Genomic DNA, 17,255 nt, shown 5'->3' with positions numbered 1-17,255 from the left:
GTTTTGTGCCGTTTAGTATCTTGTGTTCTTGATCATGCTAGCCGTATTTTATACTTTACTATTCGGAAATTGCATTAAATTTGCGATTTCTGTGCCAACTCCATAGGCTATGGTAGGATTTACCCCTTCAAAATGTGACTTCAGCACCCGTGGGATGCTTAGTGGGCGGGCCGTGAATTGGGGGAACAAAGGCCTTGAGAAAGTAAAGAAATAGTAACTGAAATATTTGTTTTTTAAAGAATATCTTTATTCATGTCAGACAAAGTTAAAATGTTACACATTAAATCAGAGCAGTAAAATTAAGAAAAAATCTGCCGACACTCAAAAAATGGCAACATGGAGCGAGGGCGCCAAATGAACCGAAAAAGAAAAAACTCCAAACACCTCAGACCAAAAGTGTACCCATTTTAGGGCAAGACCAAAACATCTGGGTGTGGGTTAGCCAGTGATAAGGAGCAAAGGTCACACTTATCCACGTCAATTCCAGAGTATATCGTGGCAAGTTTTGATTTACAGTAAATGAAGTCTGTGAAAGACTGAATAAGGGACAACCTTGCACATGATGTTGATGAATTAACCCGATCAATAGCTCCAGGGACATGCTGGGCCCCTGATTCAGCCCGGGTAAAAGAGTTGTAGAGGCCCTCATTGCGCGATATAGAGAGATCTCTCTCTATAGCGCTGCTGCTACTCAAATATTTGCCATTTCAGATCATGACAAGTGACAAGCCAGTGGGCCAATTACATGAGTTATATTTCGTCATTGTCGGGTGGAAACCTTGTATGTCCAAAACCATCTAACATATAATTTAACAAAAATCTGTCTGTCTGTCTGAGTGTCTGAAACAGCGTTTCTCCTCAGTGGGGCGTTGTCTGGCCCTGTTACAGATTGTTTCCAAAAATCATGCAGATCGGTACACAGTATCTCTGTAGCCATTAAACGAAACGGGTATTTCTTACATTGATGCTCCTACATATTATCATGCAAGCACCAGTTAAAGTTACTTTCCATCCCTCATATACTGTGTGCACAGTGCACATCCCATAACCTACACACTGCACATCATTTCGGAGCTCATATCTTTGAACGGGTAAGGGCTAGGCGTTGTGTGCTTGTAGATCTGCTGTTTTCACTACTTTTGTGCGACAGCCTTGTATGATGAAGTAGGGCTTTGCTTTAAGAAAAAAATTACAAATTTGAAACTTGGAGATACAAGGTTTCTGCCCGACAGTGACGATTTACTTTGTTGGCCGCCCAGCCCCCAAAATGGAACGAAGGCCGACATTTTTATTTTCTTTTTCTAATGGCCGGCCTGGACTGGCCGGGAATGAACCGGCCGTTCGGGAGTTGTCCCGCTTTTCCCAATGGCCAGCACATCCCTGAATAGCTCCCTCCAACCGGTCATCCAGAAATGTTTACCATCTTTCTGATGAAGAGCAGAGGCCTGTTATTCATTTACTACTGGTAGTATTTGCATTGGTGATAGAACAGTTTAAATACTATTGGTGTAGTCAGCCAGCCAGCCAGCCAGTCAGCCAGCCAGCCAGCCAGCCAGCCAGCCAGTCAGCCAGCCAGCCATGAGGACTCACGTTCTTTTTCTCTTCATGCTGTCAGGTACGTCTCCTAAACCAGTGGTTCTCAACCTGTCAGGTACGTCTCCTAAACCAGTGGTTCTCAACCTTTTCAGGCCGCGACTTTTCAGGCCTTGCGCTGCGAGATGTTGTGCTAACACATGTAGATCGGCTATTTTAACTATTTCTGCCTCTAATATTGAACAATTTGACCAATGTCTACTTTGTCATTTTAGAGGTGTTAAAAAGTCCTAAAATTGTGACTTAAGAAATATGCAGATACCCTCTAGTCTATACAATTAAACTTTACGTTGGTTTGTTATACTAGATCATTAGATCAGCTATTTTCGGCGTGCAGCCTACGATGTGGATTTCGAGACGGAGGACACATTCTTTCAACATAAAATGTTGCATTCAAGTTCAGGAGAGTTCAGAAAAGAGAGGTCTCCTTAATGCTGTAGGAAAGGCGGCATTTGCATTTCTTTCTCCATAGTAAAAGCATGCATTCATGGTCTGGAGAGGGCACTTTTTTTTACAGCAGGGTAAAAGGGCAGGGGCTCAAGCCCCCTTTGATGTCTATGTGTGCACGTGCCTGATGAATGACAACCTTCCAGGAACTGTGTGAATGTTTTAGATAGATAGATAGATACCTTTATTATCCCAAGGGGGAAAATGTGTTGCCCAGAGGCAGCACAGCAGTATAAGGTTATTTACAAAGATACAGAGAAGTATGAAAAGATAAAAAGAAAAAAACAAGAACAGAGTACAGAGTACAGTAAGTACAGTAAGAGCAAGGTACAACAGGAAAGGGAACGAATAATATATATACATAAAGTGTCTTAAAGCACGACTATCAAAAAATTATACAGTGCCCAAATCAAAGTGACCATAACAGTCAATGCTAGTTAGTGCAACAAGTATCTCTACATCATGTCAAACACAAGCAGAAATACTAAAATAAAACTACTAACACAACCTAATAGTGCAGTGTCCAAAGGTCAGTGCGATAAAAACAACTAGCAAAAAAAAGAATAAAAATAAAAATAAACAAGAAAGGGTGATGCGGCAAGACGCACAAAAAACACCCTCCCTGGAAGGTCCTTAGAGGTCAAATTCAGTGCAGATATAGTTCCAGTAAGGAAATAAAGGCTACCGTCGTCCTACGTTAGGAAGGTAGTCCTTGTGTGTCTCGTTGTACAGCTTGAGAGAAGCCGGTACAAAAGACTTTCCTAGTCTCTCGCATCTCCGCCCTGGGTAGACAAAACGGTCATTTCCTCTCTTACTCCCGTAACTGAATGAAAAATGAAATGAAAAATGAAAACAAGTCAGATCGAACTTGTTGATGTTTTTATTTCAGCTGCAGCAGCCAGGATTCCCAGGGCCAGGAACAGGGAGAAGAGAGTGGTTGGAGGAATAGATTGTCCTGCGACCGTAAGGCAATACCACGTGGATGTTGGTCCTGTACGGGACGGCTGTGGAGGTTCACTTCTCAGCCCACACTGGGTGTTGACAGCGGCACACTGTGGCGGGCACTGGCGCAGAAGAGGGTAAGGAGTAGTGTGTGTGTGTGTGTGTGTGTGTGTGTGTGTGTGTGTACAGGGGCGTCACAAGGGGTAGGAAAGTGGGACTGAGTTACTAGGGCCCAAGTTGGAGGGGACCTAGTAACTTTAGCTATTGAAATATAGCAGATATACAAGCTTACAGCGCGGCACTCGGTGCCACGCTGTAAGCGAGCTTGTAGATCTGCTATTTTTGAAAAGTCGTGAAAATGTGTGCAAATCTTTGAATATATGTATTTTTTAAGCGAACATTTGTAACTCAAATTTTTCTTCTGGGGGTTCCCTGAAACTCAATATTTTGAGATGGGGTTCCGTGGCCAAATACATATAATTTTGGGGGTCCTTCACATGAAAAAGTTATTTGAGCATCACTGACATGGAAACATGTTTCTTGCACACATTTTCTCAATTTTTCAAAAATAGCAGATCTACAAGCTCGCAGCGCGGCACCGAGTGCCGCGCTGTGAGCTTGTATATCTGCTATTTTTCAATAGTTAACATTCATGGGGGGCCCACAGTGAATCCTTGTACCCAGGGCCCAGAGTTTGGTGCGACACCCCTGTGTGTGTATGTGCCATGAGGGCACCAAGGCCACATGCCAGGGCAGGAAGGCCATCAAATAAAACAGGATTTTAGTCCATGGAAACAATTTGTTGAATTTAAGGGTGAGGGATGATAACCTAATATGTAGTGAACTAGTTCAATGATGGTGTTTACAATCTGATCCATGCTCAGCCCTGCACCAATCAAAGTCACTGGATTGGTTTAAAGATGGGGACTCTGGGGAGTTAGTTAAGATTTCAGAATCTCAACAAAAGACACTGGCGTCTACATGACAAGAAAGAGACACCGGTGTCTACTGTCTACATATTAAAGAGAGTCAGAGGAGAAAGTGGTACCGTCAGCTGGAGCATTAAGGCCACTGTGGCCTCAGGGCAAGACATATTTTGGAGGGGCACAACACAAGGTCAAACTGAGGGGCAAGGATGGCAGATTACTATTTCTATGCATTTGATGTATTGATGATGATGCTATTGTAAATCTCTCTGGATTAAGAGTCTGCTAAATTTTAATGGTAAATTGTGTGTGCAGGTGTGCGGGAGAGAAAGAGAGACAGACAGATTTCCAAATGAAATTTCATTTGGAAATTAGTAAAGCTCTGACATCTAGAAATTCTTGCTGAAAAAAAAGAAGAAAATGAAATGGCCTCAAATGAATTGACACTAAATGAGAACTTGAGAAGTCACTTTAGGTTGAAAGTCCAAAGTCCATAGCCCACTCTCTCTGATTAAACCATTTGATCTGAACCGGACCTTTCATCTGAAAGGTCCGGTTCAACTACAAAATGACATCACTCGCAACCTCTGAAAAGCATTACCCCGAATTAGAGTTCGGAAAGCTGCATGTCGCAAAGTCTGAACATTCCGACAAAAAAGTATGGATAGGCCTTAAGAAGTAGGCTAGTTCACTCCCAAAATTACTTTTTTTCTATTGATCACTCACGCCATGGAGACTTGAGTTCAATCATATTCCTTTCTATTTGTTGCATTCCTAAGACAAAAATGTGATTATAGTACATTTTATTTTACATTTTTGATGTCTCCATGGCGTGAGTAATAAATAGAGAAAAGGTCATTTTGGGGGTGAACAGCTCCTTTAAGATAAGCTTTCTCTACCCTAAATTCATATTGACAAGTAGTCTAATTTGTAATCCAGACGATAACATCGTCTCACTGGCATTCATATATTCTCTCACCAGTGCTGTTTTTGACAGCAAATTTTGATTTAGTTTTAGTTTTGAATAAAATGTAATTTAGTTTTAGTCATAATTTAGTTACCTGAATAGTATTAGTTTTAGTCTAATTTTAGTCGACTAAATATCATAAGATTTTAGGCGACTAAATCTACAGTTGATTTAGTCAACTGAAATGTATTTTGGCATCATAATGACGCGATTTTACACCTTGGTTGTGAGCTGAGAATAGCAGATCTACAAGCTCACAACGCGTCGCAGCGCGACACGTTTTTAGTCATAATTTTAGTTGACGAAATCAACACCGTCTCTCACTCAGGAACCTGGCTGTGACACTGGGTGTGCATGGCCAACCACTAACAGCACGGCAGCAACAGGTGATCCCTGTGAATCGACAGCACTTTTACCAGGATAGCCAGGGTCGTCCCCACGACATCATGCTTCTGGAGCTCATTGCAGACGTGTATGGACACCCCGTCATCAACCTGCCCCCGCGCGGCCTGCCATGGGGGTGGAGGTCACGGTCGGAGGGCTTGGGTACACGCAGACCGGACCGCATCCTACCCATCCTACTGTGGAGGTCAAAGGTGAGCTGTGTTCACAGTTCACTTCAGATAATGTTGTCTGAGATCTAGACCAGGGGTCTTCAACATTTTCAGGCCAAGGACCCCTTAGTTGAGAGAGAGAGACTAAGCATGCAGGGACCCCCACAAACTTATCATAGATTCCATATAGTTTCATTGTTTGACAGCACAATCGTCAGTATATTTTGGAATCATGTTAATGTGTGTTTTCAGATATTTAACCACTTGAACCGTCAATACTTAATAAACTTGACCTTCCACTCTGTACTTAGTCTGCTCTTTTTCCCCTCTGCACCAAACCTCTGCAGAAAAGAGGTTCTAGATCTTCTATTTTGGGCTGAAGTTCTCAGAATATGAACGTTATAGGGTTAATGTGGTTAATATAGAAAAGGAGAAAAAAAAAAAAAACTATCACACTAAGATTTGAAGACCCCTGATCTATACAATACTTTCTGCTATGAACATCGTCCAGGGGAGAGAGTGGATATGTGTCCTGTGAGTTTGTTAACATTTGAATAGTAAACAATTCATATAATAATTATCTGACACACAGGGGCGTCACACCAAATTCTGGGCCCTGGGTACAAGGATTCACTGCGGGCCCCCCATGAATGTTAACTATTGAAAAACAGCAGATATACAAGCTCACAGCGCGGCACCGAGTGCCGCGCTGCGAGCTTGTAGATCTGCTATTTTTGAAAAATCGTGACAATGTGTGCAAGAAACCTATGTCAAGGACCCCCAAGATGATATGTATTTGGCCACGGACCCCCATCTCAAAATATTTAGTTCCAGGGACCACCCAGAAGCAAAATTTGAGTTAGAAATGTTCGCTTAAAAAATACATATATTCACACAGAGATTTTCACACATTTTCACAACTTTTCAAAAATAGCAGATCTACAAGCTCGCAGCTGACACACCTCTGTGTGTCACTAAGCACAGGGAGCAGGTACGTGCACAGCACACACAGACATCAAAGGGGGCTTAAGCTCTTTCCCTTTTATCGGTCTGTAAAAAGTGCCTTCTCCAGACCCAGCTTAATTGATGTTATCAGCCGCTAGAGTCGGTGTCCCTTTAACTTTACTATACAGGGGGGAAAAAAAGGCAAAACGTATTCTGCTTTAAGTAGCATGTGAGGGGTCAAACTAGGGTTTTTTCATGATTCTGAATAAATTGCAAGCATCTCTTTTGCACGAAAAACATACCTTGGGCTAAAATGGCCCCCACATATCACTTTGATCACTAAACCATAGTCTTGTGGGTCAGTTCTTAGCCCAAGGAATGTATTTCGTGCAAAACAGATGCTTGCAATGGATTCAGAATGATGAAAAACCCCTAGTTTGACCCCTCATCTGCTACTTAAAGCAGATACAATGTTTGCTTTTTTTCCCCCCTGTATAGTAAAGTTAATGGAACACCGACTCTAGTGGCTGATAATAACATACGTACGGTCACCTTGAGTGGTAAGATATCAGCAGGGGCGTCACAACAAATTCTGGGCCCTGGGTACAAGGATTCACTGCGGGCCCCCCCATGAATGTTAACTATTGAAAAATAGCAGATATACAAGCTCACAGCGCGGCACCGAGTGCCGCGCTGCGAGCTTGTAGATCTGCTATTTTTTGAAAAATCTTGAAGATGTGTGCAAGAAACCCTATGTCAAGGACCCCCAAGATGATATATATTTGGCCACGGACCCCGATCTCAAAATATTTAGTTCCAGGGACCCCCAGAAGCAAAATTTGAGTTTGTAAAAAATACATAATATTCAAAGATTTTCACACATTTTCACAACTTTTCAAAAATAGCAGATCTACATGCTCGCAGCGCGGCACTCGGTGCCGCGCTGTGAGCTTGTATATCTGCTATTTTTCAATAGCTAAAGTTATTAGGGCCCCTCCACCTTGGGCCCCAGTAACTCAGTCCCACTTTCCTACCCCTTGTGGCGCCCCTGGACATCAGAATTGGCCCCTGGCCATGAACTTGAATGCAGCATCTTATGTTGAAAGAATTGCCCTCTCCGAGTAGAAATCCATGCCGTTACGCCACATCTCCAGTATCGACTTGATTATGCTCAGTTCAGTGTGGTATCAACCCCTGGATATAGCCGACCTCCAAGCTCACAACGTGTCGCAGAGCGATGCGTTGTGAGCTTGGAGGTCTGCTATTTTCACCAAAAGGCCCTTTTAGAAATGTCAGCCCCTGCCTCTCTAACATTCTCTGCTCATACCCTGACAGGGAGACTCGGGTACAGCCATCGAACACGCTGGCCAGGTCTTTGGCAGGGAGACTCGGGTACAGCCATCGAACACGCTGGCCAGGTCTTTGGCAGGGAGACTCGGGTACAGCCATCGAACACGCTGGCCAGGTCTTTGACAGGGAGACTCGGGTACAGCCATCGAACACGCTGGCCAGGTCTTTGACAGGGAGACTCGGGTACAGCCATCGAACACGCTGGCCAGGTCTTTGGCAGGGAGACTCGGGTACAGCCATCGAACACGCTGGCCAGGTCTTTGGAACACACATAAGGGGCTCGGCCGAGGTGTGTGCAGCACCAGTTATAGCCTCGGACGTGTGTTTCTACCGAGACTGGATCCATGACGTCACAGGACTCTGATGCTCACAACCAGCAACCCAGTGGACGACAACTGATAGGCCTGAACACATTATGACGCAATATTTTATGCTTTAAATATAAAAAAAATAGCAGATATACAAGCTCACAGCGCGGCACCGAGTGCCGCGCTGCGAGCTTGTAGATCTGCTATTTTTGAAAAATCGTGAAAATTTTAATTTTGACCCGATTCTATAAGTGTCTTTTGAATTTTGGAAAAAACCTATGTTTCTATGTCAGCAATCTGGCCAGCCATCGTCAAAGAAAAGGTCCTTTTCACTTGACTGGAGCTCAGTTAGTCTGTTCTTGAGAGACTACTATGTCAGTGGTTCTCGAACCTTTTCATGTGAAGGACCCCCAAAATGATATTTATTTGGCCACGGACCCCCATTTCAAAATATCTAGTTCCAGGGACCACCCCAGAAGCAAAATTTGAGTTACAAACGTTCGCTTTGAAAATACATATATTCAAAGATTTGCACACATTTTCACGACTTTAAAAAAAATAGCAGATCTACAAGCTCGCAGCGCTGGTTAAAGCATTCAATAATTCTAGGCCTAAATGGGTTAATATGATATCCTTAATCTTATTTGGTAATAAATCGAGATCCCAGATCTTCTTACATGGTATAAGTGACTCCGAGTGGTGTTTGTATTCCATGCACTAACAATAACCTTCAGTTATATTCTAACAGAAAACATGGACAAGAGGCAAGTTACACTCAGGAGACATTTGAGGTGATGTGAGAAAACAGAAGTCTCTTTAACACATAGGCTATTTGTGTGTCTAGCTACCAGTTCGATCCTGGGCTCCCCCAGAGTTGGTGTTGAATTGTCCTTGAGCAAGACTCCGAGTCTGTCTGAACCCCTAAACACCCCCTAGTGGTGAGAAAAGAGAAAGGCTTCTGGGAACTCAGATTACTGAACCCCAAACTTTTCAGGTATTCAAAATGTATAAATTACAGAAATGTATACAGAGCGGATGTAGTTTTGTAATAATCAAAATCTACAAAGTAACATACATATAACCTTCCACAATGTACAGATACATACTGCAAGTCTCTTCTACAGCAGTGGTTCTCAAAATGCATGGGGTTCCCCTGATTTTGCTTGTTACTGTGCAATATATTTAACAAACCAACATTAGCGTAAAGTGTATTATGATATCTGCGCATTTAATCCATAAAGGCCTGAACGCAAATCTGTGTACTTTGGATTTGAACCACTTAACCATTTTTATGCTTTAACCATTAAATAGCAGATATACAAGCTCAGCGTGGCACCGACGAGTGCTGCACAGAGAGCTTGGCGATCTGCCATTTTTTGAAAAATCATGAACATTTGTGCAAGTCTGAATATTTGACCAGATTCTATAAATGTCTTCTAAATCAGTGGTTCGCAAACATTTTCATCTCAAGAATCCCCAAAATTATGCGTTTCGCCACAGACCCCATCTCAAAATATGTTCCAGGGACCCCCCAGAAAATATACCAGTTCCAAATGTTCCATTTTAAAAAGATTCAGACTTTACGATTTTTTTAAAAATAGCAGAGCTTGTAGATCTGCCATTTTTCCAATAGTTAAAGAAGGGCTAGGCAACCTTAGGCACCGGTACCAACATTGGCACGAGGGAGGTTGAACACTGGCAGATGTGAGAGGATTTAGATTTTAAAATCAAATATTGTTTTAAACGTCAATTAAATTAAGTCAGCAAATGACATCCTGCACATAATTCTACATTCATTAAAACTGAACTGTCTGGGTGGGGAGGTACAGTATAGGTTGGTTATTGCCCTTTTGAGTGGTGAACATTATAACAGTCCTGACAATCAAAACATGTCTGACTTTTGATGAGTGTCCTTATGCATGTTGACATGGCACTGAACATCTAGAAAATATATTTATTTTTTTGGCAGACCCGAGTTAAAGCACAGGGGCGTCAATTGGGTATGCAGCTGCCATACCCTAGGTCCAGGGGGTAGAATAAAATCTACTTTTAAATATAAATGCATGAATATCTCTTGGTCTATCTGTGCTGGTTATGTTGTTAAATTACAGTAAAATAACTACAAATGCAAAATTTAACATAATGGTCACTTTAACAAGGTCTTATAATTATATTCTCCACACTTGTATTCTCCCCATCTTGACAAAATGGTATATTCACAGGTCAGCTGCACAGGTACAATGCATGCATTATTGTTAATTGTGGCACATTTACTAACATGCCAAGTTTAGCTGCACTTGAACCATTCCAGGCTGCCATATCCAGACCAAGAAACCATAGAAACAGGGGAAAAATAGAATGTACTTCTTGATAAATGTATCATGGCTGTTGCTAAGGTATGGCAACATGACTGGTGTCATGCACAAGCGCGAAGGCGCGCGTGCAAGACACCAGTCATGTTGACATACCTTAGCTTTTTCTGAAGTGACGCCACTGTTAAAGCATTTAATAATTCCGGGACTAAATGTAAGTAGCGTCAAAAGTAATCAATAAACTATAATATTGAGAATAGCCAAAAGGCATACATTTGTACAATTTATATCTGTGGAACCATTACAATATCAAGTGCTTGTCAGGATGTGGGCCTCTGCCTGAAGGTTTGCGAACCACCGTTCTACACTACAGTACAACCAATGTATAAACCCACCGTTCTACACTACAGTACAACCAATGTATAAACCCATGAGCATGTCTGCTTCATGATGATGGAAGATGCATAAAAAACAAACATAAACCAAGACCTTCTTACAGTGTTTCAGAAGGTTTTATTCTGTAAAAAAACATATTTATGAGGGAGGGACAGGAGGCGTGGTCCTCTGCACTGACACCCTGGTGTGAGTCTTGGCCAGATGGTCGGTGAACTCCTGGGAAGCAAAAAAAAAAACACAAAGGTCAGTTCTATGATCTGAGCTCGCCTCTACTTATTAAAATGACAAACTGATGTACAGTAGGCCTGCAACTGTCAATAGAACCAATTGATTTAATCAATTATGAAATGTATGGTGCTCATTTCAGTGTCATGAAATGACGCCACATATTGCGAGCTTTTAGTCAGACGCAGGGTTGTTAGGGTTACTTTTAAAAAGAAATCCCCTACAGTTACAAGTTACTTGCAAAGAAAATGTAGTCAGTAACGTAATCTGATTATCACAATTTAAAAAGTAACTACTAGTTACTTTCAGTTACTTTTGGATTACCGTTTAGAAAAACTCTAATTAAATAAAACATGTTTTACCATTGATAACTAGATAAGAATATTGAGCCAATGAAATTAGGAAAAGGACAACAGAATTTTACTTAAGCGAAGTGGCAGTACTTTACGCTGATTCGATTTGATTATTTTATTGTTTGGCGTTATAACTTATTTGTAAAATTGATGAGGGCAAGGGGAGAATGTACTCCAGCATGTAACCCCCCATCATTCAGATCCGTTACTGTAATCCAGATTACACATTTTAAAATGTAACCTGAGACTTTACAAATTACCTGTTTTTTGTAATCTGATTACGTAATCCCGTTACATGTAATCCGTTACTTAACAACCCTGGACGTAGATCAGCATTAAGGTTTGTGGTGAATGGATTTAAACCATTATAAAAAAATAAATACACTGTATATGAATTTCACATTTTAGATACCAGAAGGTCAGTTGGACAGATGGGTACTCGCAACAAGCTTTTGCTCCAAGTGAAAACGGTCACTTGCGAGGGAGGCCAAATATCCAGTTTTAGTAAATACAAAATTCTAATGGATGGAAGTGAAGGGACAGTTGCAGGCCTGACTGACAACACTGCACGGTACCAACCTGGTAGGGAGACTTGGTGAAGATGGTCTCCTTCCACAGGTCAGGGGTCAGGTAGCTGTAAGTCTTGGAGATGGCATCAAAGGTTGCCTTGGCTGCAAAGAGACGGAGAACAACAGTTAGTGGGTCGAGCTGAGAGCATCCAGCGCTGCTGGCTGGGTTATCATCTTCCTACTAATGGATAGTTTGTAGAGCATAGGAATGGGGAACAGAAGAGACCACCAGGAAGGTCTTTCTGCCGTGCATTAATATCCTCGTTACTTTCTCTCCTTCGTAAGTCAGCAACACCACAGTACAGGTGAAGCTGGGCAGAGCAGGAGAAATGTGTACAAATGGGTTTACCCCGCTTCTGTAAGCGCTGCCTTATTAGACGGTATTATACAGATTATCCATTTCACTACCGTTGTAAGCAGCTGCATCAGACAATGATGATAGTCTGTAAAAGTGTACTGTGCATCCATTAATTGATATATTCATTTTTTTTCCTCATAAGGTTCCAAAAAGGTCCATCCATGTCATTTACAGTAACTTGACAGACAACCAAATACAGATCAATCTATACAAATTTGAATCTTGTGTAAAAAAAGCATTGCAGATGCCATAGCACCCCAAATCATAACTGACTTCGGAAATTTCAAGCAACTTACAACTTCAGAAGGTTGACATGTCTCAATTATATATCCTTGTTTTGAGGAGTCTTGTAATATTTTGGAATATGGACTTTTGATATTCATGCGCTGTATGCCATAAAAACGCAAAATGTCAACAAAAACAGGTTTGGAATAATTAACTGAATTTGCAATGCATCTAGAATATATCAAAGTTTCAAGAAATATATTTAAGTTTTAAGAATTTTTACTTTTACAGAATATTCTAAGATTGATCTGTAAACCCCATCTCAACAGATCGTGGTGATCCTGCTAAAGTGGTTCTCCTCACCAAAGTTGCCCAGCGTGGCAGTGCACCCCCTGGCAGACGTGTAGCAGTCGTCGATACCGGCCATCATGAGCAGCTTCTTGGGCACGGGCGCCGACACGATGCCGGTACCGCGCGGGGCGGGGATCAGACGCACCAGCACGGAGCCGCAGCGGCCCGTCACCTTGCAGGGCACCGTGTGGGGCTTGCCGATCTTGTTGCCCCAGTAGCCTCGCCTGACGGGCACGATGGACAGCTTGGCCAGGATGATGGCACCACGGATGGCGGTGGCCACCTCCTTGGAGCACTTGACGCCCAGGCCCACGTGACCGTTGTAGTCTCCGATGGCGACAAAGGCCTGCAGGACACAAACACAGGATATCCATGATTAAAGCAAAATAATATCTAATATTTGTGAAATGGTATGAAAGGATCCCTGCACACTAGTCAAGTTTCGTAATAATACAATATGTAAATTGTTGCTTTGGCCATCTTGTTCTTCAAACTGCCAAACAGGTGAAGAAATCACAAATTGAGGCTTTAAACCATACATATATCTGTGATTAATATGTTATGGAAGATTCTTTTGACTGATCCAATGCGATATCAGTACAGTTAAGTCTATTAACCCATTTAGAACGGGTACACATTTTGTGTATTATTTTTTGAAAAGTAGCAGATCTATTTGGCCATGGACCCTCATCTCAAAATATTTAGTTCCAGGGACCCCCCCCCCCCCCAGAAGCAATATCTGAGTTACAAATGTTTGCTTTGAAAATACATGTATTCAAAGATTTGCACACAATTTCACGACTTTTTCAAAAATAGCAGATCTACAAGCCCTGCCGCGCTGTGAGCTTGTATATCTGCCAATAGTTAAAAGCATGCAATAATTTTAGGCCTAAATGGGTTCAAGCCAATTAATGAAGACTATCGTAGTGCACCAAAATGTTTACAAGCTCACAATGAGTCACATTCACAATGCGCTGCGAGCTGGTAGATCTGGCATTTTCACTATGTGACAGTTGTACACGCGTTAGCGTTAAGGGCTCACCTTGAACCTGGTGCGCTGCCCGGCTCTGGTCTGCTTCTGGACAGGCATGATCTTCAGAACCTCGTCCTTCAGAGCAGAGCCCAGGAAGAAATCGATGATCTCAGACTCCTGGTGGACACAAATGTAACGAGCGTCAACAAGGACATTCACGGCAAGCATTCCCAATTAAACACATTTAAATTCAACACCCAATTTCCACATTTAAATCCTGAACAGTATGACCTTACAAATTAGTTAGACAACGTGATTAAAGGATCCTTGGACCCAGAATAAATTCACAGTACAGTACATATTTTATTTACTTGAAATGTGACAAAGTAAACATAATTAATCATTTAGCTGGGGATTTCATTTTTCAATCATTTGTACTTCAATGACCACTTTTTTTTACCTTGATAGGCAGGGAGTACAGGTAGATCTCTTCCAGGGACTTGATCTTCATGTCCTTGACCAAGCGGCCCAGTTTGGTGACTGGAACCCACTGAGGAGAGGACAACGGATCTCAATTAATCACCACGTTTTACATTTTCATACAGTCACACAAGTATTATTATTATTTTTCCCATATACTATTGTGGTCACACATCTGGTTTTTAGGTGGAATCATTAAGGTACTCCCCACCCCCATTAAAAAAGAACAATGTAGAAGCTCACAATGCCTTGCAGCTTTGTGAACTTGTAGATCTGCCATTTACACCATTTGACAGTTACACAATTTCTCTTTTTAGAAAACCAAATAACTGCACCTTTCAACAGAATGTTATAAAGGCCCATTCAAGTGCTCAAAACAACCTTTTTACATGTGTGAGATATAAGACTTTATTAGAAGTTTGCATAGGATAAGGTACAGTTTCATGACAGTACAGTTCACTGCTACTGTGTCTACCAAAAGGATACTTTTTTTTTTTACCTCCAATTCATGGGTTGCATTTGTAGTCCTACACCAGCCATTTTGAGGACCAACACAGGTGTTTTGATTAACGTAGAACACTGGTTCTACTGGTTCTATGCCATTCAGACAAATTGAACACCTGTGTTGGTTTATCAATATGGCCGGTTTAGGAATTAGGACTACAAATGCAAACCATGAATTTAATGACAGAACACAGCACGATGCATAATATGTCAGAAAAGTCACAAAGCACAATGCAAAATAAATGGCTTTTACAATTTATCCTTCAAAACCATAAAAGCACCTGACTGCAATTTGCCACTGTGCCTAGACTGACAAGTAGCTAGCTTTACACCAGAAATGAGTCATCCTATTAGCATCATTGCATAGTCTCCTTTAAAAACTGTAAGTACTCAATCAAATATCTATTCTATCTGGACCATTTTCATGTTCCAGATATTGATCAGTACTGTGTCCAAGCATCATAACACAGGCCCATGTGCATCCCGCTCTCACCTCCTTGTCCTCGGACTTGCCCCGGGCTCCGCGGCCCCTGCCGCGGCCTCTGCCGCGTCCACGGCCGCGACCCCGGCCCCCGCCGCCGAAACCTCCGCGAAAACCTCCTCTACCACCGGCGTCGTCCGCCATTTGCTGTTCAGCACACAAACACACATCATTAAACAAACTTAAACAAGCCTTTAAAATGTTTATTATAACTCAGTATTTATGCGCAGTTATGCTTCTTTCAAGGCTAGCATGATGTGTTCACACAATGCACACGAGCATCACCGCCATGTTTTTACCGGCCATGGCCATTCACATGAGAAAGATGAATTAATGTTACAATCCGTTCCAAATATCGACTAATAACGCAACCAAATGGTTCTAGAAGGTTCGATAAGTACTAATATGACAGTTTCCATGCGTTTAGAGGACGGATTATGGAGATAACAGTAGGATTGTGAATGTAGTGACAGCTCTGTACATACCCAGCACACTGACTTACGTGATGTGTAAGATAGGAAGAAGACCGATGTCCGGTTCCGGTGGGGTTTTATACCCGGGGCGTTATCGCGAGACTTTCCTTTCTTCAGCCTTCAGCAGACAGGATATGGGGATGGGAGTAGTGCGCCCTCTGCCGGTCATCATGTGTAACTGGAGCTTTGCCATTGATCCATGAATGTTATATTTTAATTTCTTTTCTCCCATTTTTATCCTTCTACATCAGGAGTCTTCAACGTTTTAAGGTCAAGGACCCCTTATTTGAGAGAGGGATGAAGCAGGGAACCCCACAACCTGTTCATAGATTCCATATAGTTTCATCGTTTGACAGGACAATCATCAGTGTGTTTTGGATTCATGTCAATTTGTGTTTTCAGATACATAATAAACTTGACCTTTCACTCTGTACTTAGTCGGCTCTTTTTCCACTCTACACCAAACCAAAGTTTCTATCACACAAAGATTTGGAGGACCCCCTGTAGTAACTCTGAGGACCCTCTAGGGGTCCCGGACCCCCTGTTGAAGACCCGTGTTCTACATTTTCCAACAACAAAAGCACAATTTGGCTTGTGTTTTGCGTTGTAGATTTTATTATTATTATTATTCAAGTTGTACCTATAGCCTACCGTAAGAATGAATGCTTTGGAAATGCAAACAGAAATATATAGCTGTGTAGTTTTGATGGTATCCAGTCGACTCGCCAAAAATCCAAGTCGCCAAATTCGCGGGACATGTCGCCGAAGTCAGGTCGCCAACCAGTCAAGGACATCTCGCAAATTTCCTGAGTCAGCTCGCCAACCAGTAGGGAATAGGGCCTGTGAATGATACACGTTCATGGAGGCTTATTCAAGAGCACTGTGAATGATACACGAGGCTTATTCAAGAGCACAAGTGTTTAAGAATGAAGAGTGTTGTGTGTGTGTGTGTGTGTGTGTGTGTGTGTGTGGAGGCTTATTCAAGAGCACAAGTGTTTAAGAATGAAGAGTGTTTATAATCTCTGTAAAAAATCAATAAAAAATGGAGAAAGAATAAAACATGTACAAAAAAAATCTTGCTGTAATCTCTGTACAAAAAATCTCTTGCTGTAATCTCTGTACAAAAAATCTTGCTGTAATATCTGTACAAAAAAAATCTTGCTTTTAAAGGCATGTAAGCCCCACCCTCAGCTTCCATCCACCTTGGTGTTAATGGGCCATTAGTTTAAGATATGCAGATTATGTCGTTTTGGAGGACCGCTGGGAGGAGCCATGGTCCACCATTTGATGAGATTTAGCCTCTTGGAATGTTATGTGTGAAAGACTCATATTAAGAAGAGAATAGAAAACAGCCCCCATCTAATTATTGTTTAGTGGTCATCACTTTTCAAAGTTTTGTGGGAGCCGCCTTGACCCCAAGGAATGTTTTCCGCGCAAAACAAATGCTTGCAATGGATTCAGAAACAAATGCTTGCAATGGATTCAGAATCATTAAAAACCCATAGTTTGACCCCTCACATGCT

The 17,255-nt window shown here is 41.9% G+C and overlaps 2 protein-coding genes across 4 annotated transcripts; one reads left to right on the top strand and one right to left on the bottom strand.

Moving 5' to 3' along the window:
* The first annotated feature begins 1,492 nt into the window (after positions 1–1,492).
* On the top strand, positions 1,493–8,153 carry LOC308284227 (kallikrein-14-like). Of its 2 annotated transcripts, none has more exons than XM_080724781.1 (4): positions 1,493–1,615; positions 2,930–3,119; positions 5,204–5,471; positions 7,804–8,153. In XM_080724781.1, the coding sequence occupies exons 1-4, from the start codon at positions 1,579–1,581 to the stop codon at positions 8,086–8,088; spliced, it is 780 nt and encodes a 259-aa protein (XP_080580907.1). In that variant the 5' UTR covers positions 1,493–1,578; the 3' UTR covers positions 8,089–8,153. The 2 variants fall into 2 exon arrangements, with proteins under 2 accessions (XP_080580907.1, XP_080580908.1); XM_080724782.1 differs by having other exon boundaries at positions 7,710–8,153.
* Positions 8,154–10,834: 2,681 nt separating this feature from the next.
* rps2 (ribosomal protein S2) lies at positions 10,835–15,782 on the bottom strand. 2 transcript variants are annotated; one of them, XM_080724777.1, is made up of 7 exons: positions 15,745–15,782; positions 15,272–15,406; positions 14,255–14,344; positions 13,864–13,971; positions 12,834–13,167; positions 11,898–11,989; positions 10,835–10,956 (listed from the first exon to the last, which is right to left on the bottom strand). In XM_080724777.1, exons 2-7 carry the CDS (start codon positions 15,401–15,403, stop codon positions 10,879–10,881), a joined length of 834 nt encoding a protein of 277 aa, XP_080580903.1. In that variant the 5' UTR covers positions 15,404–15,406; positions 15,745–15,782; the 3' UTR covers positions 10,835–10,878. The 2 variants fall into 2 exon arrangements, with proteins under 2 accessions (XP_080580903.1, XP_080580904.1); XM_080724778.1 differs by having other exon boundaries at positions 15,762–15,772.
* Between the last annotated feature and the right edge of the window lie 1,473 nt (positions 15,783–17,255).

The sequence above is a fragment of the Nannobrachium achirus genome (assembly GCF_963921795.1).
Source record: "Nannobrachium achirus genome assembly, chromosome: 4".
In the NCBI taxonomy this organism is placed as follows: Eukaryota; Metazoa; Chordata; class Actinopteri; order Myctophiformes; family Myctophidae; genus Nannobrachium; species Nannobrachium achirus.
Note: the sequence above shows the minus strand (reverse complement) of the source record. Positions and strands in the feature narration are given on the sequence as shown.

Coding starts and splice junctions, on each gene's coding strand:
- LOC308284227 (XM_080724781.1), top strand. CDS start 1,579: ATGAGGACTCACGTTCTTTTTCTCTTCATGCTGTCAG. Junction 1,616..2,929: donor TTTTCTCTTCATGCTGTCAG/GTACGTCTCCTA, acceptor TTTTTATTTCAG/CTGCAGCAGCCAGGATTCCC. Junction 5,472..7,803: donor TCCTACTGTGGAGGTCAAAG/GTGAGCTGTGTT, acceptor GGTCTTTGGCAG/GGAGACTCGGGTACAGCCAT.
- rps2 (XM_080724777.1), bottom strand. CDS start 15,403: ATGGCGGACGACGCCGGTGGTAGAGGAGGTTTTCGCGGAGGTTTCGGC. Junction 13,168..13,863: donor GGCAGCGCACCAGGTTCAAG/GTGAGCCCTTAA, acceptor TGTGTCCTGCAG/GCCTTTGTCGCCATCGGAGA. Junction 11,990..12,833: donor TGCCACGCTGGGCAACTTTG/GTGAGGAGAACC, acceptor GTCTCTTTGCAG/CCAAGGCAACCTTTGATGCC.